This window comes from Zonotrichia leucophrys, chromosome 1, assembly GCF_028769735.1.
Source record: "Zonotrichia leucophrys gambelii isolate GWCS_2022_RI chromosome 1, RI_Zleu_2.0, whole genome shotgun sequence".
Classification (NCBI taxonomy): Eukaryota; Metazoa; Chordata; class Aves; order Passeriformes; family Passerellidae; genus Zonotrichia; species Zonotrichia leucophrys.
In genome coordinates, this window is record NC_088169.1 from 19,963,154 (window position 1) to 19,988,286 (window position 25,133).

At 42.1% G+C, this 25,133-nt stretch overlaps 1 protein-coding gene across 1 annotated transcript in view; it reads left to right on the top strand.

The window, feature by feature from the left end:
• Positions 1 to 456: 456 nt before the first annotated feature.
• The window catches only part of ARHGAP6 (Rho GTPase activating protein 6), a 315,428-nt gene continuing 290,751 nt past the window's right edge, over positions 457 to 25,133 (top strand). Inside the window, exon 1 of the mRNA XM_064708522.1 lies at positions 457 to 1,008. Coding sequence (XP_064564592.1) covers positions 505 to 1,008 — 504 coding nt within the window. The 5' untranslated portion in view covers positions 457 to 504. The remainder of the gene's footprint in view (positions 1,009 to 25,133) is intronic.

Consider the following 25,133-nt stretch of genomic DNA (forward strand, 5'->3'; position numbering starts at 1 on the left):
GGGGCCGTCCCGCGGCACAGCGAGGTGCGGGCGACACCGGCAGCGGCTCTTCCCGCCCCGTGAGGGGAGGCGGACGGGCCCTGCCACCGCCGGACCCGACCAGCTGTGCATGTGTGTGTGTGTGTGTGTGGGGCGGCCCGCGACTCCCTGCGCATCGCGGCCGAGGGGGGAGTGACTCTGGCAGCCTGCGGCGAGCCCAGATAAAAGCTCCGCTGCTGCCGTTTTCCCTCCCCTTTTCTCTCGTAACTTTTTTTTTTTTTTCCCTCCCTCTCCCTCCCAGCAAAGTGACCGCGCCGGCGGCAGCCCCGGAGCAGCCCCAGCGCCGGACGCCGCCATGAGCCCCGCGGTGCCGCCGTCGGGCCGCGCTGCCGGGGGCTGAGCCCGGCCGAGGGGACGCCCCGAGGGCCGCTCCGCGCCGCCCTGGCGGGGGCTGGAGGCAGAGGCAGCGAGAGCCCAGGCAGGACCCCCGGCCGCCCCGCCGTGCCCGGGGCGGCACCCGCCGGGATGTCGGCGCAGAGCCTGCTGAGCAGCGTCTTCTCCTGCTCCTCCCCGGCCGCCGCCGCCCCCGCCGCCGCCAAGAGCCTCTCCAAGCGGAGGCTCCGCCAGACGCGCAGCCTCGACCCCGCCATCATCGGCGGCGGCCGGGAGGACGGCGAGGGCGCGGGACGGGCGCCGCGGGCGCGGGCCGCCGGCAGCCCCCTGGGGCAGCGCCGCGCTCTTCGGGGCGCCCCGCCGCCCCACGGCGCCTCCTTCTCCACCCCCTGCACCCCACTGGAGCGCTCGCCGCCGGGCAGCGCTCTCTTTGACGAGGAGAGCCTCCGCGGGAAGCGCAGTCCCGGCTGCGAGCTGCCCTTCCTGGCGCGCACCCCCTCGGCCCTGGCGCTGAGCGGCACCGCTAGCCCCGCCAACAGCATCTTCTCCTCGCCCCGGCGCTGGCTGCAGCAAAGGAAGGGGCAACCCTCGCCGCCCGAGCCTCGCCCCGCCGCCTACGTCGTGTGGAAATCCGAGGTAGGCACGCCCGCCCCCAGGGGACGGGCACACGCCGCGCCGCCCTCGCCCCCGTTCCCGTGTTTCGCCGCCGCCCGGCCCGGCGGGGCTGCCGCACCGCGGTGGGTGCGCGGTGCAGCGGGGCCGTCGAGGCCGCCGCGGGTGTTGGTGTCGGGAGCTGGCATCTGCGGCGCTGGAGGGTCGGATATTTGAGGTTCCCTCGACGGGTTCCTTGTGTATGTGTCCCAGGCCTGTAAAACCTTCCCCTCCCAGTTTCACACCTCTTAAACTGAAGCACGTGATGGTTTCTAACAAGATAGGCAAATTATTTTTAATGTGCACACACCCAGTGAGTTGTGATTTATTTGAAAACGCACATCTGTCAGTACCACATGAAGAGCAATTGTATTCCAAGACAAATGCAACTTTGCAATGCAAATATTTATTCATTTAACTTGGATGTCATTGATGTTGGGCTGCAGATACCATACCATGTGGATGAATGTTTTCAAAAAATGTGGCATTGTTTCCTGGTAGCAATTGCTCATCGAGTTGGTTATGCTGAGCCCTTTGTAGCAGCAGAAGAAATTTTTTTGTTTTGAGAAATTCTCCATCCTGTTCATGGTGATGAGGTTTCCTGCTTAACTGTTTAGTAATGCTTTCTGGAGAACTGGGATCAGAAAACAGCATTTTCATTTCCATTTCAGATGAACTTATTATAAACAGTTGGTAATAATTAGATGAACCAATAAAACAGGCCCATTGTTGCCATGGGATGTGTAAGTTCTTGTAAAATGGTTACCTTACACAGCAATATCAGATCAAAGCCAAACTGGGCATCATGATAGCACAAGATCACAAAATGCAGTTCTCATAGGCAAAGGCTGCATCTTACCCTGAGCTCCCATATCTCCCTGTCTGCTTGGAGTATAAAAGTTGTTAGTGTCTGCCAACTGGAATGGAGTGTCAACATGTGGATGGCAACTTCAGGCATGATGCTGGCTAAGGTTGAAAGAGGTGGTGAAGAATCTTAGCAGTTTTAAAAAATGGATTATTATGAAGTCTTGTAATCAGAAGTTACTCTAAGCAATGTTTCATCCTGATGCTTGAATTTTAAGGTAGTAAAAAATTCATGGTGTCAAAGAACTTTGTGGGATTTGTAGCATCAGTGAACAGTGAGAAAATAGGTGATCACACTAATCAAGGATAAAAACCTCCAGTGGACAGTGAGATAAAAAGTGATCACACTACTTAAGGGTAAGTTTGCTGCTTATCCACTAATGGTGTTATAAGGTCTATCAAAAAATGTAATGTACATAAGGTTTCTGTGCAGAGTTTCCTTACTGGGTCCAAGACTCACAGCATGGCTTCTGATTTGTAAATCTAAGCAGGTCTTCCTTTTTTCACTGAATCTATGGTGGTGGACAGTTGGGGCATTTTTTTCAGATCTGCTGTGTGTCAAAACACACACCACAGCACATCTTCAGGGTGCATATTGCAAAGTACTGGTTCTTCCTTAATTTCGTGTTGAGCATTTTTAAATAGTTAACACCTTTTTTTTTTGGGAGGGATGTCATTGTCCCAGCAGCTAGGGTGGTAAGGCTTTGATGTCAGGAGCAGGGTGTGCTGGCCTCCTGCAGTGGGCCAGTGTTGTCATTGTGAATTTTATGTCAGTTCTCGTTTAACCTGATACTCGCTGGTTTCACAGTTGCTATTTCAAGACATTATACAGATATGAACTTAGGTGTTCAGCAAAGACATCTGCAAATTATATTAATCTATGTTTTAGAAGAAACTGCTCATACATAATATTTATCTTATTCTCCCTATTTTTTAGGAATGCATCCTAATTGTCATTCAGTCTGGTCTCATTATAAAATAGCATTATTAAAAAAGGACTTAGTTGTTTGCTTAATATTTAGTGTTTATTTGAAGAGGTGCATTTTTTTGTAAGTGAAGGATTTTTTGTCTCTACAACTTCATCCTGGCTGTGGCAAAGCAAGTGTGCTTGAGGAGGTGGAAAAACCCACATTTTATTGGGTGAAAAGGAAGTAACTGTTTATAATAGTATAGCTTTAAAAGGTCCCATTATTCAAATTATTGTATTTTCAGTAGAAAATCTGTAGTTCCATTTCTGTTCAGCTTAGGAAATAAAATACATCACAATAATGATTTTACTCAGCTGTAAAAGACATCTGAATATATGACTGCCTAATGAAAATAAACATTGAAAGTTTTAGTTGTAGTTTAGTATTTTATCCCCATCCTGCAAGTTGGGAATAAAATAAATGCAAAATCAGTTTTCTTTACCTTCATTCCAACACCTTCATTATAATTGCCCTTTTTAGGAAATATTGCTCTATACCCACAGTGGAAGCAGCAGGGTTATGGACTAGGAGATAAGTGTGGGAATTATTTTCTCCCCCACTACCTTAATCTTTAAAGGAGTAAAGTGAAGTAAAAATGCCATGGAACTTCCCTTCATAACCCCTTCAAAATGATAACTTCTGGGCCAGACCTCCTGCACCTGTCCCAAGCTGGATCAGTGTGGTGGCATCCACAGGGACACATTGAAGGTGGGGTTTGCAGCCTGCACTGGATGAACCCTGCCCTGGGATGGTGGTACTGCAGGGGCACGTACCCTGGGCCCAGCTCCAGTCAGCTTTTACAGCAGTCATGCCCCACTGATCTGAGATTTTGTATATGAGGCCACAGTGCCCATATTGGCTTTGTTATGATGCCAGGAGAATAAAATGGATTGCTTATTTTATCTTTTTTTCATTGTAGTTCTTTGACTTCTGCATTTTTTATGACAAGCCTGTCTGCTGGCCTAGGGAGAGAAAGGTTGCTGCTAAGTTCATGCCACCATTCATAAATAATTTTTAATGGAATGCCTGAATGCACAGGGGATTTCCAATTTCAGGTCACACCTAAATGTGTTTCTTAGGTCCACAGATTTTTGAATGTGAAGCATCATCTGACAGATGTGTCTCTCACTGTCCAGTGACCTGGCAGTTCGTTATTGACATGTTGTTTTCTTCACAAGAACCTTTTTACAACTATAAAGATTATTTTTTGGCAGAACTTCACTTCTCTGACAAGCATTCTTTCACCTTTCTGTTTTCTGCTTATGTATATAAGCTGCTTAAATAAAAAACCTGTTCCTGGGTCTGTGTAAATCAGCAACTACATTTCCAGTGGTTTCAGGAGGACAAAGCCAAGGGGGATTTTTAATAAGGGAAAAAAAGCATTCATCTTTAATTCCCATCTGATCTCAGCTGTTCTTTTATGTTGTTTTCCTTAAAGAAAATGCACTTTCACTTGCAAAATTAAGCCTATTATCGTTTCATTAAGTGTTCCATATGCTCAGGTAAGTCTCTAAGTAAGCTAAATATCATGGATAAGATGGTAAAAATACCTAGAAATACTTTAATGCCTTGATTCTGCCAAAATTTGTCATACATTTATGCTAACATACCTGAGTAGACCTGCACAAGTTAAGGATGCGAGTGTTTACACTGACTGACTGGCTGAAATACATTTACTGGGTCCAGAATAGCTCAAGATTAATAGATCTGTGTGAAGTCGCAAGTTGTGTTGATTCTTGTGCTTATTTTTCTGTCTTAAAAATGGTAATGGAAAGCCACAACAAGTGGATTAAAAATATGGCAAATCATGGGAATGTATCCAAGCAATCTATTTGTTGTGAGAAACCAAATCTACACACTTAAATTTATATGGTCTGATTATTTTGCTGTCATAATCTGTGTGTTACTGACTGGTTAAACATTACCATCTCCAAGTAGTATGCTTTTATGGGGGGAGAGCTTATTTTAAAGTAACGGTAGCAAAACATCTGCAGCCTTCCCACCTGCATGCCTGGCCCCTGGGAGGCAGGGGGCAACATCCTTAGTTTGCAATTTGCTTCTCAATGAAATTGGGTTGTGGGTGGACAGCTCAGCCTTCCACACCTCCTCCTCCTCCTCCTGACCTACCCTGTGATCCACTTGCTCGCCGTTGAGCACTACAGGAGGAGTTTTCCATGGCATGGGAGGGAAGGTTGCCCTGGTTCCTCACCAGGTTTTGGGGGAGAAGCCAGGATTTGTCCAAGTGTCTCCTGCACTGCTGGCTGGCCAAGCTGTGATGAGCTGCAAGGATGCTGGAGAAACTAATCTGCACTAGCAGAACAACATTGGTTTAGCTGAATTGTTTTATAGCATGGCCGTCAGAAGTAGTGAACATTCACAGCGCAGGTTTCAGCTGACAGATGCCTTGGCGGGTCAGCTTTGGTAAATTCACTGGCTTGATACTTTGGGAGTTTAAATCCATTGGGAAGGCAGTGGAGATTCTCTCTTTCCTTGTAGCAAGTGGGGGTCCTCTCTTCTCTGAGGCAGCCAGTGCCAGGGCAAGAGGAAACTGCCTCAAGCTGTGTCAGTGGTGGTTTAGGTGGACATCAATGGTGAGAGCAGTGTGTTACCCTGAAGCACCTTGATACCTAACCCAGAGATCTTGCTGTATGCATAGAAGACATGTTGGAACATATTCCCTTGCAGAGCTCTGATTAACTGTCCTGGAAGCAAAATGGGGGTCTAGCATGTTTAAATCTATAACTTGCATTTTTTCTGTTGAGGGGTCTTCTTAATGAGATGTGTGAGAACTGTACTTTGGAAGATTTTTTTTTTTTTTATAAACTAAAAACTCTATGTGCTGGTATTTACCACTGAACTGCTCTGCTCTGGAGAGAATATATATATAAAGCACTGTTCTACTTTATTTTCTTTCCTAAGACATTCCAAACCACTGGACATACAGATTAGTTAGTCTCAGCCTGAGTCCGTTCCATTCAATGCTGTAAGTGTTCTATAATTACAAAATTTGGTGGGCAGGAATGTTGTGGGTCTCTCATGACAGGAATGCAACTAAAAGGAACTAAATATATTCAGTATTTCTGATTTTGGCAAGTGGTCTCTTCCCATTCTTGACTAAATTATGTCTGAAGACATTGGATGAGAATATGGGGGTTGATGGCTAGGACAGACAGAATTTTTCAAGTGTACATTGCTTAAGTAATGGGAATGGAACTTGTGAAAATAATAGAAATGAGACTGAAAAGTAATTTTGAGTAACCTCTAAAATATTAACAACCCAGACTGATGTCTTGACTTGATGGTGGAGTTGAAGCACATTTAGTTTTGCAGACTCTATTGCATGAAAAGAACTGCAGTTGTGACAGCTTGCAGGTGAAGAACATTTCAGAAGTCTCTTCTGCAGTGTTCTGGCTGTACAAGTATTAAGACTGTATAGGTATTAAGCCTGTTTGGGGGATTTGTTTTTTCCTTCCAGATGTAAATTTCATAATTGAAACCAGCAGTGGGTTCTGAGCAAGTAGGGCTGAACAGTCATGATGGCATAGTAGTAAGTTCTGACACTAACTTGTATTAGTGTCAGAGTTGTAGAGTTAAAATCTTAATTAAAAAACGTACTAAAAATCAAAATCATAATGGCAATCCTGTCTTAGTCTCCTTAAACATGATATAACGCTGCTCATATTTGATTCTCTGGCTATGTGGCACAGTATCTGAGAGCATAAGCACCACTGGAATTAAGCTAACATTTTAAAATGCAACTTTTGTGCATCCTGGGTTCCACTGGTTGCTAGCTGGACCAGGTGTCTGGATTGTGGGAGAAGAGGCCAAATATTCCATTCACCTTGTAGAAACTGTAAGGAGAGCAATAAGGAGGTTCAGAGCAAGGTTCAGACTTCATTTGAGTTTGCAGCTCATTGGCCAGGTTTGGAAGGTATTGAGCTTTCAGACTTCAACAGAGTACTCAAATGTGTGCTTTCCTTTTGGCCAGTGACTGCTAATCAAGCCAGAGTATCAGGAAGGAAGCAACACCTTTAGTAACCATTCAGGAATTTAATTTCTTCACCTCACTTTAAAGCTTTTGTATCAATTATTGTGTACAAATTTTTAAGCTGTGCTTGTTCAAAATAATCCTTATTTTTTAAAATCTTTTCTTATCCTGTAACAATAATACATGTCAATGGAAATGTATGTGGAGGCTTTCTGTTTAAGTTTTAGTTTTTCCTAGATGTGTACAGACTGGCTATTTCAAGTTACATGTTTTTTCCACTCCGGTTGTCAGCTAAGAATTATTAAATCCCCGGGAGAGTTGAGAGTGTTTTTGAAGGATTTGATGAGCTTCCAGTGCCTGATGCTTGCCACATTGTTGTACTGGAACCAGATGTTGGGTACCACATGTTTGTGTTTTTGGACCTAAGTAGGTTAGGTACTGTAGTAGGTCTCTGGCTCATAAAACCAAGCATCAGTTTCACACCCTAAAGCTGTCATCCCTGGGTCATCATCCTCACAGTCCTGGCCATGGGAACAGCCTGCATCAGCATCCCCAGTTATGAAACCAGAACTGTCTTTTCTGGATCTTCCTACTTCATCTCATCCGTATCCTCTCAAAGAAAAGACCTTCTGACTTACACTATTTACCCGTGAGGACTCTGAGTGTGTGGAGTCAGAAAGAGATTTTTGAGCACTGCACTTAGTGAGAATTCACATGAGCAGTCAGTCCAATGCACAAACTCTCCTTGTGGCTGCCAGGAACTTGCTTTTCTCTTTCTCTCCCCTTAGGTTCTGAGTTCTCTTCCACACACTTGGACCTTTTTATGTTGGGCTTGTCTTTTGTCCATTTCTAATACACCTTGTTATCAATAGCTTCCTTTATCCTCCCTGCCAAAAATTAAAAAGGAAGATACTGAGTCTTGTTCATACATACCTGAAATTCATACTGAAAAAGAAAAAAAAAAAAAAGCTGCTTTACTGTAGCTGTTGCCTGTTATTTGGATTGGCCAAGTCAAATGATAAGTACTTTTCTCATAATTGGACAAACTGGTTTTCAGCAAAGTACAAAGTGTGTTGCAGACCTTGCTAACAAAGGAAGGATTTAGGTTTAGGTTTTTTAGTGCAATTAGGATTTCTTTTGCATTGCCTTGGAATTAGCCTGGACTTGATTTTCAGTGGTGGAACTACATGTACCTCTGCTGAGCACATGTAACTGATTTTGCAAGAGGAAGACTAATACAAAATTTCCATCTCTATTTTCAGGTTTTATTTACTTTATCCCTTTGTTTTCTGCCACTGTTGTAATATGGCAAGATTGTTTCTGAGCACTAACTTTTTCATTTTTTCTCTGAAGGGTAATTTCAGTTGAGTAGCACCCTACTGAGACTAATGTGGTGAGAAACAGTTGGCTGTGCTGTGTTCAGTTTTCATTTGCCTCTCTCTGTAAAAATTTAAAAATACTCCTCCTACAGGAAATGTTTTCAGTTCTGTTATGTCTTTTGCTTCCCATAGGAGGTATTCCTTTTAATTTATTGAATAAACCCATAAAAATTTTGGCACAATAGAGTTTTTGGGCAAGCTGTTTAAGAGATCTCACCATCTTCTGTTTTTAGAAGATGTGCAATTGTTTCTTTATACAGTGCTGTGAGGCTCTGGGGCCAGCTAACAATTATGTGAAATGGGAGAATTTGAAGCTAAAGAATGTGAATTGACACATCTGCTGTCACTTCTCAAATATTGCTATTTCGATAGTTCATATTTCAAATTTATCCTTCTTAAACCATAATCAATCCCTTTTCTCTTTCCCCTGTCTTCAATCTTAAAAGGATTCTGGGTAATATATTGCTCTCAATCTCATCACCACAATTCCTTTTGTAAGCGTAGGTGTGTATAGGAAGGTTAAATCCTCATAATGTCCTGGCTGGAAATCAGCTCTATTTAACTGTTAATTTAATTTGATGACAGTGCAGACTACTATTTGAAAGGGGTGGTGGGGAAAGAGAGATTGGGATAAACTACATTTTCGTACTCCAAAATAAGACCCTATCTACTCTATCATAAATTAGAAAAATATGGTTGAGTTTTCTTGTGGCTGTTTCATAACTTTCCTACTGACAAAATATGGTGTGCCTCTTGCTCATTGCTTCACTACTGTTTCTCAGGCATGTGTTTGTGTCTGCATCCAGTGACAGCTTTTGTTCCAGCACACCACAGGAACAGGTCTTGTAGGACTTTAGAAGGGGGCAGTGGACTCAGAAATGCTACACAGAGTGGGCTCTGCCAGGGAGTGGTACCAAACCACAGCAAGCCAGGAGAGGCAGCCAATTACTGAAATAGATGCAATTAGAAGTTTTACATATTTCAGAGATAAAGGGCCTTAATTCTGTATTCACTAAGGGAATCCAATGTAATTGACAGCCAACATACATGGAGGGTTTTAAAGAAACTTTTTAGCATAATTGTTGGTAAGATTTACATTGGTAAATTGACATATTTTAAGTCTCTGGCACACTGTCCAAAAGGCTTCTCAGCGCTTTTCTCTTCTTGAGGTATGAGCACATAGGATTTCCTCACCCTGCCAAGGCTCAGATGGAACTTTTCTGTTCCATAAACCTCTCCTGAACAGAGGCAGTGTGAATGTAACAGATAAACTTACTTTTCTTGGAGTAAATTGTGTGACAGAGCCTCCCGCCTGTCTTTTAGCCCAAATGCAGATAAATTACACCACCTCATGTGGGCCAGAGGAAAAGAAGCTAACCATTATTATCATTTAGTGAGCTGTGGAAGGCGTGTAATGTGGAGAGCAGGATATCTTCATACTGCATGAGCAGAAAGGTAACAGGCAGGTCAAGGGAAGGGACTTCACCCTTGTGGGGCCCCATCTGGGCTCTTTGTTCAAGGGAGATGTTGGCAAACTGGAGCAAATGGACTGGAGGGACATCAGGACACTTAAAGGATGAGGGTGCTTAGTGCATGAGGAAAGGATGAGGTTTGTTTCAGCCTGGAGAAGAATCAAGGGGGAATGAAAATCCACTTTTACTACCTACATGGGGACTAAGGAGAAGGTGCAGCTGGATATTGTCAGTTGCACAATGACAGTCACAAAGTTGCAAAATGAGCAATTTTGAGTAGGTCTAAGTAAAAAAGCATTCACAGCAGGAGTGGTTAACTTTTGAGATTGGCTCCCCAGAGAGGCTGTGGAGGCTCTGTTCTTGGAAATTTTCAGCCCTTGACAGGTCAAGGCCCAAAGGATTCAATCAAATTTTGAAGATGAGACTCAGCTTTGAGTAGAAAATTGGACCAGATAACCTTCAGAAGTCCCTTCTGACCTAATATTTTCTGTGACTCCAAGTATCATTTCTTTCCACAGTAGAATGAAAGCTGCTGTTCTCCCTTGTGCTGCAACATACCTTTGATGGGACAGGAGTTGCTGAGTTGCAGAAATTATGATGCTCTCCAGCACCAGCATTGGAAGCAGGCTTGTAGGAAGAGTAATTTCTTTCATTCAATCATTCTCCAAAGCTGTTGGTGTGTTTCTACTCTGTGAGGCATATCCTTGCTCTTACTCCTACTCTCCTGGTGTCTCACAAATGCAAAGTAAGCCAGGGTAGCTCTTTAAAGGTGTCAGTAAAATTCAAAACAAACCCCAACCAAACCTTTCTGAAATTCAAGTGTTTTGCAGAGGCAGACAGACAGTGCCCTAGCAGAACTTCAGCAGGGATTTGGCAGGGAACTTTCAGTAACTACTTGCCAGGTTGGTTTCCTGTCACCTCATTTAACCAAGCCAGCCTGCTTCTTCCAGCACCAGGGAGCCCAGGGCTAAGAAGGGCTTACACCTTTAGGACATCGTGTTGTTAGGACAGACTTGTTCTGACATTGAGCTTGTCTGTTTTTGTGGGTTGTTTGCATTTAAAAATATTGAACGCTTGGTAGAACACTGTTAATTTTTCTTACCTTTTCATGGTAGCTCAGTGTGCTCATGACAGGTGATATGATATGCTGCCTAAAACACATCAGTTCAATGCCTATAATAAAATGATGGTACAGAAGCATTGCTGTCAATTTAGCTTTTCTAAATTTCATTTTTGTCATCTTGCTTTATCAAAGTAAAAATAACCTGTGAGAGAAATGGAAGAAGGAAAAAAATTGAAGAGGTATGCAAAAAGGAAAGGAAATCTCCTGTCGAGCTTTGAGCTGGGAATTGCATCAAATGCACAGAAAAATAGGTGTGGCAATGGGACTGTTCAGGATTTGCCTATATTGTCTTACACAGCAAGAGTTTAACCTGATACTGACCTTGCAATTTATGAGCTTAAGGGTACAGTTACGTAACTGGGATCAGTCAAAGCTAAACTGAACTGGAATAGGCAGATGGGGCCACACAGCCTGGAAAAAGCTGGTACCAAATTGGCTTGCCGAAATAAATGCTTCCATTCTGCTGTTTGAAAGGAGCACAGGTCATAATTTGCTGCAGTTTACAATGCAGCAGTGGGCTTTTTTGAGCTTCTGAAGCATGTTGATCAGTATCAGACCTGTGTGTCTTTTCCTTGCTTTTGAGAAATTACTTTGGAAAGTCTTCATTTAGCTGGCAGAGGTTTTGTCAAGCAGGTGCAGCCTCCAGCATCGAGTATGAAAATGGGCTGACTGAAGGATCTTGCCCACAGTAAAACAAAGCTTGGACTCATAAGTGTTTGCAGTCTTGGTAAGTACTTTTTTCCTTCATGGACCAGAACATAAGAGGAAGAAAAGGTGATTCCAGCTGTGTGGTTCAAATAGAAGGAGACAAGGAAGGGCAGAAGACAACACAGTATGGTAAATGAGTAGCTAAGTGAACATCAGCAAGGCTGGAAAGCAGGATTGCCACTGAAGTGCCACCACCGCTGGGCAGAGGAGAGCTTTGACTTCTGCTGGGGTGGCCCTGCCCTGCCCTGCTCATGGTGGGATGTCCTGGTTTACTGCTGGGAGTGCTGAGCCCAAGGTGCTCAGGTCATGGCATGGTTCAGCACACTGTGGCTCTGCTTGCCCCACAACCTGGCCCTCAGTGTGCTTCAGGCAGGTGGAAGGCTGGGGCTGGACCCAGCAGTGCATGGTCTGTCCTGGCTGCCCCAGTGCTTGGTGCTCCCTGAATAGTTCTCACCATCATCTCTGCAATGACATTTTCTGAAGCTTTTGACTCACTTTTGAAGACGAACTTTGATTTCCCAGATTTTTTGCATAGTTTTTGAAAATCTTAATCTAGATCTTCTGTATTGTTACTTTTTGTTATTGTAATTAGAGCCTTCTTTCTTTCTTCTTCCTTCCCAGAGAAGGACTGTAGTGCTGAGGTCTTCCATACAACTGAATACTGTTTTTTAGCAGTAAAGGGGATTTAAGCCTTGTTCATATGTTTTCTTGTGCAGTTTTTCATTTTACTAGCATTTTCAGCTTTTGTTGTTTCAAATGTTCATGCTTTGTTTGTGCTTGTTTTGTGATGGTAGGTATAACTTGCTAAATTATATTTGCCTCTACTATGATTGGTTGTTTTTGGCTTGTGATAGCTTACCTGCTTGTTTTTTTAGAAACACATCTGGAGGCTCTATCAGTGCATTGTTGAAGTCCAAATGCATTCCCTTTAGCTCTTTAAACCAGGAGCATCCAACTGATCAGATGTAGAATATGGGGTCTGGCATAAGTGCCAAAATTAAAAGAGAATATCTGCTGTTCTTCGGTAACTTAATGTTCTTTGGTAACTTACGTGTGATAGCTGGCTGGGAGGGGACTTTCAGAGAGGGAGCTAGGCTGCACTGCTGTATTTGTCTGGGCTTCCTTTTTGGAAATCCTTTTCAAGCAAAGCTCTCAGGTGTTTGAAGGCCTGGTTGTTAGGGAGTCTGTCTGACAAACTGGCTGGAAACTAGATAGCATTTTGCTTTCTACCAGGGAAATCCTTCCCTTATCCTGGCAGGCTGCTGAAGGCTGCAGCCCTGCAGGGACAGTGAGGTGCAGGAGGGGTGGGTGGAGATAACAGGGCACGATCCTTACTGCTTGTGCTCCACAAACACAAACTTTTCTGCCAAAGCTGCTGAGTCCTGATGATGGGGTGGGGAACAGAGACAGCCCTCATCACCTGGCAGGTTGAAGAGCTGTTGAGCCCTGGGAATAGAAACACTGGGAGCAGCAATGAGCTTATCTTCATGGCCATACTGCAGTTGTGGTGGCCATGGTCTCAGGTCTCAGGTGGTAGGACACCTTTCCTAAGTGGTTTGAGCTCTTGGAGCCCCTTCTTTTGGACCAAGTCTTGGACTTAGCTTTCAGCATGAGATTTAACTATAGAACTTTGTGCTGAAGATAGCAGGCTTAAGATGAATTAACTTGAATTATGGGTGAAAAGAATAAGATTACTGCAGTGACTTATTTATTTCTGGCTTCCTTACAGTTTTTTGAAACACACTCCCTTAGCTGAGATGAAGACATTTAATTACCATATTGCTCTGCAAGAGGGTGACTGGCCTCTTGTGCTGGATCTGACTCAGACAGATGGAGGTGGAGTGGAAGCCAATGGGAAAGAAAAAATATGGTTGTCAACATCTGGGCCAAATCAAAGCTGGAAGGGAGCAATTTGTTAGGATGTTCCCAAGGAGAATGTGAGGATTTCTGTAGAAGGTACATAGCAGGGGGCATACAGAAGGGCTTGCTTGCTGACCCCTCTTGAAATAAAGTCTAAGGCTAGAGGAGGCTGAAAACAGAAAAGCAGTGGGGTGTTTGCATGGCATGTTCCTTGGAGCCAGTGAGAAAGGGCCAGAAGAGCAAGGGAAGGGATTTGCTTCCAAATCCCTTTTTGTGTTTGAGTGCTGGGAGTGTTGGTGCAGCAGAAGCAGCTGCTGAACTGTTGAGGACACAGAAAAATCAGCATGTGGGAAGTGTAATGGGACCTCCCATCAGGTCCAAAGATTATTTAAAAAAATTTTTTTTACTATTTTGGTTATTTTATAACCCAGCCTTTTCTGGCAGAGAAGCCTTACTGGGGAAAGGCATGAAACATTTTGGAAGGACTGGGATGACTGAACAGAGATCTGTAGATCAGTGAGCATGGTGTGAGGTGGAACTGGGTTAGCTGTTCCAAGGCTTTGAGTGTTGATGCACTCAAAGTGTGATACATATATTTCAGGATAAGCAATTGAATTGCTAGGGCTTGCCTTAGAAGTGAAGATTATTGTGTGCAGTGGCAAAGCACTCTAATTTATTTGTCAAACCGTAATGAAGCTTGAAATTGAACCCTGGAGGAGAGAAATTGGGAATTACATCTCTACATTATCACATGCTCTGTGTGATGTGGTTGCCCAGGAAAGTCAGGCTGCAAATGTTTGATGGGAGAAAGGAGAAGACTTTAGGAGCACAATAAGGGTAAAGGAAACTAGAGATACTGTGGGATGCTTGAAATTGTGAACTGCAGGGGAATTATTTAACCTTTGTGGCAAAACAATTTGACTGTAAAATATATTTATATTTAATACATAAACTGTTTCTTTCTTTCTAAACTTGGAAATTATGTTTGCTATATTATACTTTTGCATGGGAAATACTCATTGTGTCTGTATTTTTTTCTGACTTGAATGATTACCACATTGAAAAATATTAATTTAAGCATTTCACAATAATTTAAGTACATCTGGAGTCCAGGTTACTAAAAAGCTGTTACTTATACAACATTGCAATGTACAATGTCAGGGAAAATGAAAATAATACAAAATGTACTATTTCTTAATAATATAAGTCAAGGTTTTATTGTCAATATTTTTAATTTTGTCAGGAAACATCTCCCAGCTCTGAGATGCTGTTTCCTGGAGATGAGATCCTGCAGAGCCGTGTGGGTGAAGGTTGGAGTGGGTCGAGCCAGGGCTCCTCGGACGTGTGTGAGTGCTCGCTGTGGGGAGTCAGTGGGACGCTGCCCTGCCTTCCAGTACAGCAGCTCCACAGCTCCGTGCTCCCCACAGGCACCCCTGTGCTCGCTCAGGTGACATTGGGTGTCCTGACCCAGCTCCTTCAGATGCCTCCCGTGGAGAAGTTTCCCAAACAATGAGGCACAGGAGTGGTTGTGAGATCAAATAGCTGCAGGTCACTTGCTCCCAAAGACAACTAGAGGGCTTTTGCCTTTACTTTAAAGTGAGGAATTAATGAATTGTGCTCCACTGGCACAGCATCAATGTGTAGAAGGGGCTCTAACATACTGTATTTGAAAGAAATGAAGAAATATTTTTGCATGCTTTGTATTAGGATAACCCTGGAAATAGTCTGTTTCTGATTTTGCTTTTGTTCTTCCCAACTTTTTAGGAAATATTTGAATTAAAAGGGTTGAGACAGTGCTCAAGACCATTGAGGGAAAAATTTATTTGCTCAGCTTGGAAAAGGATCAATTACAGATTTTGCTGCAGGGACTAACAAAGTTTTTGCATATTCCTTCTTCCTCCTCTGGTGCTGTGGATTAGGGCTACATTCACTCTCTAAGAATATATAGATTATTTACAGTATGCACAGCTCAGATGCTTGTTGGAGTATCTTTTGATTTCCTCCCAATGAGTGGGACAGAAGCAGTGGGCAAGTGATTGCTTGGTCCTTAGGAGCTGCCTGGGGGTGCTCACTGAAGCACTGGGGAGGGACAAGGCTTGAAAACCAGAGCTACAGATGACCTGTGGATGTGGTGGCTGATGCATGCAGGGCTGTGTGAGAGCCAGGTCTCTGTGCCACCGGGCCCTACAGAGGAGGTCACTGGGGCTTGGGTTTGGCAATTGCTGCTGGGTGTGTTTCCATGATGGGGGAAGGGGATGCAGCATCAGTTATTTCTGGAAACCGCACAGCCTAGAGAAATGATATTTAGATGTTAGATAGCTGGTTTAAATTGGGATTATGCCCAAATTAGGGATGAGACAGTAAAAGTGAGTGATAAGAGTATCTGTTTCTGCCCTGACTGTGGGGGGTTGAGGGACAGAAATGGGCATCCAGCCCTGTGCAAATCCATAAAGAATCCAGGGAATTTGTGTGGGCATCCCTGCATCACAGGTCACCCTGCATTGCACAGGTGATTTTTACATTGCCTTAGTATCTTGGCACCCTATTTGTGGGTTAGGACATCACTGTACAAGGTGTATAAACACAGGTGACTTTTATTTCCAGAAATTTTACCTGAGAGGCAATAGATACAATAAAGACAATACAGTTGCACCAAGATTTGTACAGACTGTTTTGTGATATATAGTGGACTCAGCAAGCAGATGTTTGGCCTTGCTAAGTTTTAGAGATTCTTAAACCATGGGGATAATGTTGTAATAATAAGCATAATAAGAAATATAATTAAAATATATTAATAAATATAACAATAAATATAATTAATATAATATAATAATATTTAGTGGTAATTTCTTCAGAAATGAGAGGAGAAGGAGATAAGTTCCCAGTGCAGAAAACTGTGACAGAGACCTGAAATGGTGGAATGAACATGGGCAGTAGATGAGGATGATGGAGAGTATGGGACTAATTAGGAAGGAAAATGCTTAATAATTGGTGTGATAGCAGGCTGGGATACAATGGAATGCTACAAAGAAAAAGGTGGCATTGTCAAAGCCAAGGTGCCTTTGCAGAGCATTGTGGATGAATGTAAGAGCAGCATTGTATTGGAAAGGTGAGGGAAGAGAACGCCAGAGCAACTGAGAAGAAAACAGTCTGCACAGGATTTCTATCTGTTTTTTGTACTGAAAAGGCTGTATATTTGTAATTTGCATATAAATATAGCTTTCTTTAGCTTCTAGACAAGGGTCAGTGGTAGGAGGAATATGGCAAATACTGATCTTTGTTACCTGCCTGCCTCCCTTTTCACAGGCATCAGATTTTCCCAGTCCTGTGTGTAGATGCACAGTTTGGCATGGTGTGAAGATCTATAATCTGAGAAGCTGATGCAGTGTATGGCTGTGCCACAAGGTCTGTTGAGATCCCAAAGCAGTGCAGCCACAGTCCCACAGTGACCAAGCTAATAAGTGTAATAAAACCTACTAATCTGATAAATCACAATAATAATAAGTGAAAAGTAAATGTATTTAAGCATCAGTCTACTTTTATTTCTACAGAACTAAGTCTGTTTGGATTAGCACATGGTATAGCTTACTTGGGTGTTGTTGGATGATCCTTGTGCTGTGAAAGGAGTTTGGCACCTTTATGTGTGAGATTACCCAGAGATGAAGCATAAAACTAAGTTCAGCTCCTGCCCCTGTAGGGATAGCTCACCCACTTGAGCTCCTGTCCCGGCTGGCTGGATCTCTGACAGCTCCTCCCCTGGGGCAGTTTTACTCCTCTTCCCAAGATGAGTCTTACTATCTTTTTTGATCCCCCTGGGCAGTGTTGTTGTTACCCCATCAATCTGCTGTATGTGTGGGATAGTGCTACTTATGAATCAGTTACCCAGGTGCTGTGGTACCTGTTTGCTACCTCCACAGGGTACCACCCCCTGTGGTAGGCAGCTGAATCCTGGTGTCTGGTTGACACTTGATACAGCCCCATGCTGGCCTTTTGGCTAGCAAAGGCAGAGGAATCACCATCAGAAAAGGAACAGGTTATATGTGTGATTTTAAATACACAAATATAAACATTAGGCAGAAACATTTTTATTTTAAAAATATTCAAGAGCAGCAAAATAAAGTCTTGATGAACAATACTAATACAGAAAGCAGTTCCTTTTGTTTGAAAGTTGTCCAGTTTATTCCAAGGACCTTTTGCAATGGTCTCTTTGCCCATTAAATGTCTTACTGGAGAGCTGGCATCTTGCTGTCAATTATTAACACTTACCTAATGGGTGTTTACATATGTTTGCCTTGAAACTTAGCTGTGTAATTCGGTATGAAAACATTGGGTTTGCAAGCCTGTGCTTTAATGAAGGTGCAGAGGATGTAGAAGAAAGTGGCTGTTGGTTTTTTTATGTGTAACAGTTGTGCTGAGCCTTCTCCAGTGTTACTATTAATGAACTTTAGGGTTTCTTACCTGTTTGTTATGACCACTTAACTACTTCTGAACTGCTACTCTGTCAGCAGCAGCAATAGCAAGCCTCTTCTCCAAATACCTGTTTCATTATTGCTCTATGAGAGGGTAAACCAGCCTTCAGCCATACACAGCAGTCTGGGGTGCTCCATTCCCTGGAGCCCCATTCCTGCCCATACCCCGTGCTGGACCACAGCAGCTGTGGGGCACAGAGTCAAGCACAGCATTTCCCTTGTCAGCACCTCAGCCCTCTGACAAGGAGAGGTGCACACCAGAGCTCCTCACTTCTTCATTTGGATGGGTGTCTGTGTTCTCCTTTCAGTGCCTTTCTGGGGACAGGCTGTCAAGCTTCCACCTTAGAATTACACCTCGGAAGGAAGCTGCTGGGGATTATAGCCAAGGTGCATGCTACAGTTCCTGATCCCAATCCTGCTGTCTTCAGAACTGTCATCCTCCCCTAACGAGGGACTACTTCTCTGAGAGCTTGCTTTGATAAAAAGAAACTTAATTGGTTTTGCAGTGACCACTTTGTAGTACTGGGGGGAAAAAGGGAGAAAAAGATGCAATAAAATCACCACAACCTGAAGACCGTTCTCTGTTTAGGAGGCAAAATATCTTACTTGGAAATGCAAGTTCAGAAATGTGACTTGAATTATTGGTGCCTTGTCATTTAAGAATTAATTGTTGCGAATTAATTATTAGGAATTAATTGTTATCTTTTGTCCTTGAAGATGGGGATTTCAGTTCCTTGATTGAGGAGATCTTTGAGTGAGAAGTTGAGTGGAACAGGCAGCTCCTCTTTCCAATATTTCAGCCTTGTTAGGGCACTGATGGCTTTTACAGAAGTCCTTGCCCTGGTAGTTAGCCATTACCAAGAGGAATCAATCTAATGATTTACCTTTTTCTGGACAAATATCTGAAAGGAGAGTAGGAAGGATCCAGTGGCAGATGCAGTGAAGCCTGTTCTGCCAGCTCTAAATCTGTTGTTTCGGGGGCAAAGCCTTCCCTGTGCAGCGTTTGTGACTTGTGGGACAGCTCTGCCTGCCCAGGCTCAGCCACTGCAGGGTTGCTCTGCAGCAGTGATGGCACTGGTGACACAGCTGAACATCCCTGGCTGTCCTTGGGCATTTAGTATATTTAATATATCAATAGAATATTTAAATCTAAGATTTTGCATACTTTTATTTTTGAATAATTTCATCTTAAATGGCAGCAACCAAGTTGAATCTTAGAATTCACTGAATTATGTATTTCATCTTAATTGATAAATCTCTTTATACTATTTGAAAAAATAAAAACTTCAATTTTAAAGGAATACAGTTGATTCTCCCTAAAGTATCAGCTTCTGTTTGATTTCTGATCCTGGGCTCCAGCTCTGCTCACAGACATAGGAGAGAGTTGGTCACATGGAGAATTAATTAGTATTTATGGTACATTTATCCTGCTAGAATGTGTCCAACTTCAAATCGCCATGCTTTGATTGTTTTGCAAAAAAGGCATTAGTCTGCAGGAAAAATATTTCTAGTCGGAAAATTGGAGATTTTTGTAGCAAATTCTGCTTTTTCTTTTTAACAAAACAAAAAACAAAACCAAAACAAACAAAAAAATAAGATTGCTATGACCAAGAAATATGAAGCTTTAACAAGCCGCATGCTGATATTAATTGCCTTGGTTTCTTTTTTAGTGGTGGTCTTATTTAAAACATGTCTTAACACCTTGTGGAATCAGTTAATTATTAGTTGCAAATGATATGGTGTTTCAACAGATGTGTAAACACCCTGCCCTTCCTAACAGGAAAAGGTCACAAATAACTCAGCTTTAAAGTTAGGGTTGATCGTAATGCTCATGAAGGAAATGTGTTCTTTTTTACTGGAAAAATAGAGGGTATCCTGGTTCCTATTTTGGGACTGAAGCAATATAATTTTTTGTCAGGGAATCACAACACATGGTCCATTTTTAACTGATGTTTATTTTAATAAAATGAAAAGTATTATTCAATAATAAAGCTCTGCTGTGATGTTGTCAGTCAGGACTCTGTTGCAGTCTTCACTTGGCAGTATTTCTTTCTGTCTGTGATGGGGGTTTGTTTTTACAGTTAATTTGCCTCCCCATAGTAGGGAGGAATGTATTATTAGATGTTACCCTGCCTAATCTAACCTGAACACCTGCTGGGAAGCTGTAATACAATGTCAACTGCAGTGGTGAGATAAGGACCTGATTTGCTTTTACTTGACACTGTTTCATATTTACCATATTTCTTTAAAGAACATTTTGAAAATTTTGGTTTGTGGGCATATTTGTTTAGGCTGTCCCATCAATCACTGCTGTGTTTCACTCCATAAGCAATGCTGTGGCTGACTCCAGTGTATCCCTGCATGCGTGTCTTGATAATCTTTTATGAGATGCAATCTGTCTCCTTCCAGACTTCATACATACACAGGCTTATTTAATTTTAAGACTCCTTCACTTCACTGTTCTTTTTTCTGTAGATAGCTCAGTACTTCATGGCTTTGGCAATTTTCATAGAGACACTCAATGATATTGCAAGAAGAGTAAGCAACTTTCATCTAGAAAGCATGTTGCTCCTATGACTTGCTCCAAGGTATGATTATTCCATTACCTGTTGTGCTGTTTGCAGCTGGTCAATTAACACATGAACTAATTTATGAGATAGCATTTGTGATGAAATACTTCTCATCATTTTTGTATGGGGTATTACAGAGCTTTTCTTCTTACCACACTTTGGAGGCAGACAGTTGATATGTCATTCATGTTAGAAATAGCATTCAACAAGATATGTATTATTTTGGCTCTATATATACAAGCAATATTATATTCTGTATTCCCTGAATTGAAGGACATTACTCATTTTGATGTTTCCATAAAAATACAATTTCACTTATACATTCTGAGACCAGAAACAAATATGCAGCTGAAAAGATAGGATTTGAAAGAGCAATATCCATATATCATTACAAATATATTTCTTGTACATCTGTATATTCCTGTATAGATTTTTGCATGAATAATTTGTGTGTGTTCAAATGAAGAACAAAGTGTTTCCATATTTGGCTCTGGCAGGCTGAATTTTATGTGTGAAAACTGGACAAACATAAGGATTGATTATTGGCCTCACATCTGAGGAAGCTCTAGAGCATAATATTTTCCTCCAGAGTCCTCTTTAGGCTTCTATTTAGTAAATGAGCTTCAGATCTTCTGTTCAGTGCTATTTTAGCACAGGAGGAGCTTTGGCTCATCAAATACTGCCCAGCAAACGGAGAACTGAGTGTAGCACATCTCCACCTAAGTGCTGTGTTAGGACAGGGACGTGCTGGGGAGCTGATCCCATCTGCTGGCATCCACGAGCCCCCCGAATAGGTTAAATCTTGCTTCCCTTGTGTCTAACTCCTTCCTTCATGTAGAAGTGAAGAGGCCAGGGTGTGGGCTGAGGTCTAGTGTGAACCAAGGTCCTGCCCCAGGGTTGGGAGGAGAGCCAGCAGGACCGATGGGCACAGAGGAACTCCTGAGTCTGTCCCTGAAGACGTACTCCACGTAGCTAATTTAGCTGAAAATTTAGTTTGGCTGCCTCTTTGCATTCTTAATGCTTTTTTGTGTATGAGGAAGAAATCTCTGTATGACTGGCGACTTCTATTATGTGGCTTTCACAAGTGTTCTTTGATTTTTCATGTGACTGGTTTTTCACGTGACATGTCCACTGCTTTTTCCAACAACAATGCTATTATGTTTAGAGTTACAGAAAAAGCCTGTAGAGCATCATGCTAGAGAAATTCTGGTGATTGTGTACTTGCTTAATGACTGCTTCCCACTTGAGTTTAGAGGCAAAGTTACATGAGCAATTTTATCATCAAAAGCTTCTGGGTTTGAACACTTTGTCTTCTTATGAGGTGGCCTCTCATGTGGGATTAAATTCACCAACTGCCAAAAAGCCTGAAAGAGAAGGATGCCATTTTTCTTTTCTTTATTTCTCTAAGTCAGTTTATCCAGATCAGAATTCTGGGAACATTCAAAAAATAACAGTTACTTTGTTACAGTTCTATATATGTGTGGAAATGTGGAGTGGTTGCAGTTGATTTTTTTTTTTTGGTGTTGTTTTATTTGGCTTTGTTAATGGTGAGCTGCCAATGAAATGATTAAAATTCCATCCACTTCAGCACAATCTGTATAAACATAGGCCTTCAGAAGGCCAGGGCTCTTTTAGTTTTAATCTGAAATATTTTCAGTCTTCATTCAGTGTCTTCATTATCTATTTTACACTTTGATCTGCTTTATTGGGGCCTGCTCCATTAAGATGATCCGAAATGCTTGATGCTTCCCTGGCTAACGACAGGGGTAGGTGAGGTGTCGTCACCTATTCCCGGTCCGTGGTTTTCCTGGTTTCCCTGTTTTTTGTCAGAGCTCAGGTGAATTGTAGATTGGCTATTTTTGTGAAAATGCATTCACCTTTAACTCTTTCAAATGGTATTCATTTCTTTAGAGTAATGTAATTGTGGATTGCCAAACAGCCTTCAGGAATAAGGGACAGACTTCCAGGGAAAATGTAGCTAATTTGAAGTGATTTGGGGGCTCGCATCAAATAGCTTTGGCAAAGGTTTCTTCTGTGTTTTGAGTAGGTAAACATCAAAACTTTGCCTTATCCCATTACTAAAATACATGTAACTGCAGACATGAGCTGTGGTTATCTAGAGAAACCAAATTTCCTTTAATCAAGGAAAAGAGAAGGAAAGTGGTCACTGGGACTATCACTAAACCTGTAAAATTTTTCTGGAAAATACAGACAAATGTGTGAATCACATCTGTAATTTCGTTAAAATTACAATAAATTAGAAAACCAAGAATTATTCAGTTGTCTTTTGTCCTCAGGTGCTTTTGGCATTCTTTAAGTTTGTTATTTGGTATTTTATGAGAACTTCACGAGTGCTAAGGATGTCATATGCTGCCTATTATCTGAGTTATTTCCCTTTGTCTCGTGACTGTGTCTTCAGTTATGTTTTTATTAGTAAACCTTTAAATCATATTTGGGTTTGCAGTTTGATTTTCATCACAGATTTTAAATGTGTACTTAATTTAGTAAGTGAGTGGCTTAAAACTTTTTGGGTCATATTTCAGAGTTATTTTTCTTGCAAGATGATTTGCATTGATTGATAGTTGTTTCATGTGTTGAGTGTCAATGACAATATAATCTTTTCCTTAATTTAGTACTTCTTTTGCTGTTCAGACTGACAAATTACATACATATTCTTTTTTTATAAATGGTGAATAATATATATATAACATGTGGTCATGTTTTATTTGTTGATGATGTCTTGGAATTCAGTCCATAAGGTAGAAAATCAGTATTATAAAATTGGTTTAAAAATACTGAGTACATATAAGAGAAGAAGTGGAAAATGTGTAAAACCACATTGTTATTGAAATTAAGAGAATTATCAGAAAATCAGTTAATTTGCATTAAAATGATTAATTTAATTTGGATCAGGTGTGTGTATTTTGAACCACTCTGTTGCTTATCTGCACTCATTGAGCTTGATTGGGCTGACATCCTGGAGCAGCCTTGGAGAATGTGAATGCAATTGTTTTTGTATGAAATTAGACTGCCAAAGGCACCACTGTGTGCTCAGCCTACATCAGGTACTTGGGATCTTTGAAAAAGCAAACTGAACAAACTGTGCTTTGCCTCTGCAGCTGAGGGCAGGTTGTTAGATCTCTTGGACAGCATTTTTAAGTAGGACTATGTAAGTGTCTGAATGGACTGGTTTTGGTCTCCATTTCTTTTTGGAGCTGTGTCAGCCTCTTCTGCCAAGTGTGTATAGGTTGGAAGTAAGGACTTTTCCTCTTCCAAATCAGTTCTCCAAGCTTTAAGGAAACCTGTTCTTGAACTGGGCTGAACTAAAGAAAATGCTCTTTATAATCAACAAAATAGTTTGTGATTAGAAGTTTGTTTCCCTGTTGAGTGTTTGCTTCCTTGCAAACTTCATCAGGAGCTATTTACTCTTTGAATTTAATACAAATTCTTTAATACAATAAGAAAACTTAAATTTATAGTAATGAAATTTTCACATTCTGAAATTTAATTTTTTTGAGATATTTTCTGACTGTCTGTAGCTGAGTTATAATGACTTGTGTGCTGTTTTAAAGTTTTTATCTCTACAGAAATAGTTATTCTGTCAGTCACTGATACTTCTAGTCTCCAAAATCCTTGGATGCAAATTATACCTGGCCCTCATTATTTCTGCTCTTTCTTATGTTCATCTCTCAACAGTATATTTCAGAAAGAGTAAGTATGGATGTTACTTTGCTAATATCCTTCCACTATAAATATAGAATACAGAAGATGCAAAGAAATCAGGCATCTCTTGTCTATTTTCTTTTTTTTTCTTGTTTTCACTTCTCACACCTGTTTTGTTTGCTGTTATTTCAAAGTGGCTCTTCCAGAACATGGGTAGGAGCACCTAGGCAGGTCAAGAGAGATGCTTCTTCCCTTCTACTCTTATCTTGTGAGACCCCACTACCAGCACTGGATGTGCTGCATCCAGCTCTCAGGCCCCCAAAATAAGAAGGACATGGATCTGTTGGAGTGGGTCCATAGAAGGGCCATGAAAATGATCAAAAGGCTGGACTGTCTCTCCTGTAAGATCAGACTGGGAAAAGAAGGCTCCAGGGAGACCTTATAACACCTTCCAGCATCTGAAAGTGACAGGACAAGGGTGAATGGCTTTAAAGCAAAAGGGGATAGTTTGGGTTAGATGTTAGGAAGGGATTTTTCGCTGGGTGACTGATGAGGCACTGGAACAAGTTATCCAGCAAAGCTGTGGATTCCTGGAAGTATTTGAGGCCAGGTTCAATGGGACTTTGAGCAATTTGGTCTTGTGAAAGGTGTCCCTATATGGTAGTGGGTAGCATGGTCTTTAAGGTCCTTCCATCCCAAACCAGTCCATGATTGTGTGTTTCTAAGATGTGGTCTTGGAGAAAATGAACTCCTCAGTGCTCATACTCACATCAGCAGTGATGTAAGCACAGAAGTCTCAGGGATGGGTGGGAAGAAAAATCATGCTCTGCTGCCTCCCGGTGACCACTGAGTTGTATCAGTGTGGATGTCCCATGTACTCAGAGCTGTCTGTGTCCTCCTGGGCCAGCTGGCGCTGGGCTGTGATAAATAGAGAAAAGGAGCAGTGCATCTGTGTGCTGGGAAGAAGCATTTTTGTGGCCATGGCCCCCTGGTCTGTCCTTAGTGCGTTTTCAGAACTGGCCCTGTGGGCTTGTTGCAGCTGAGAC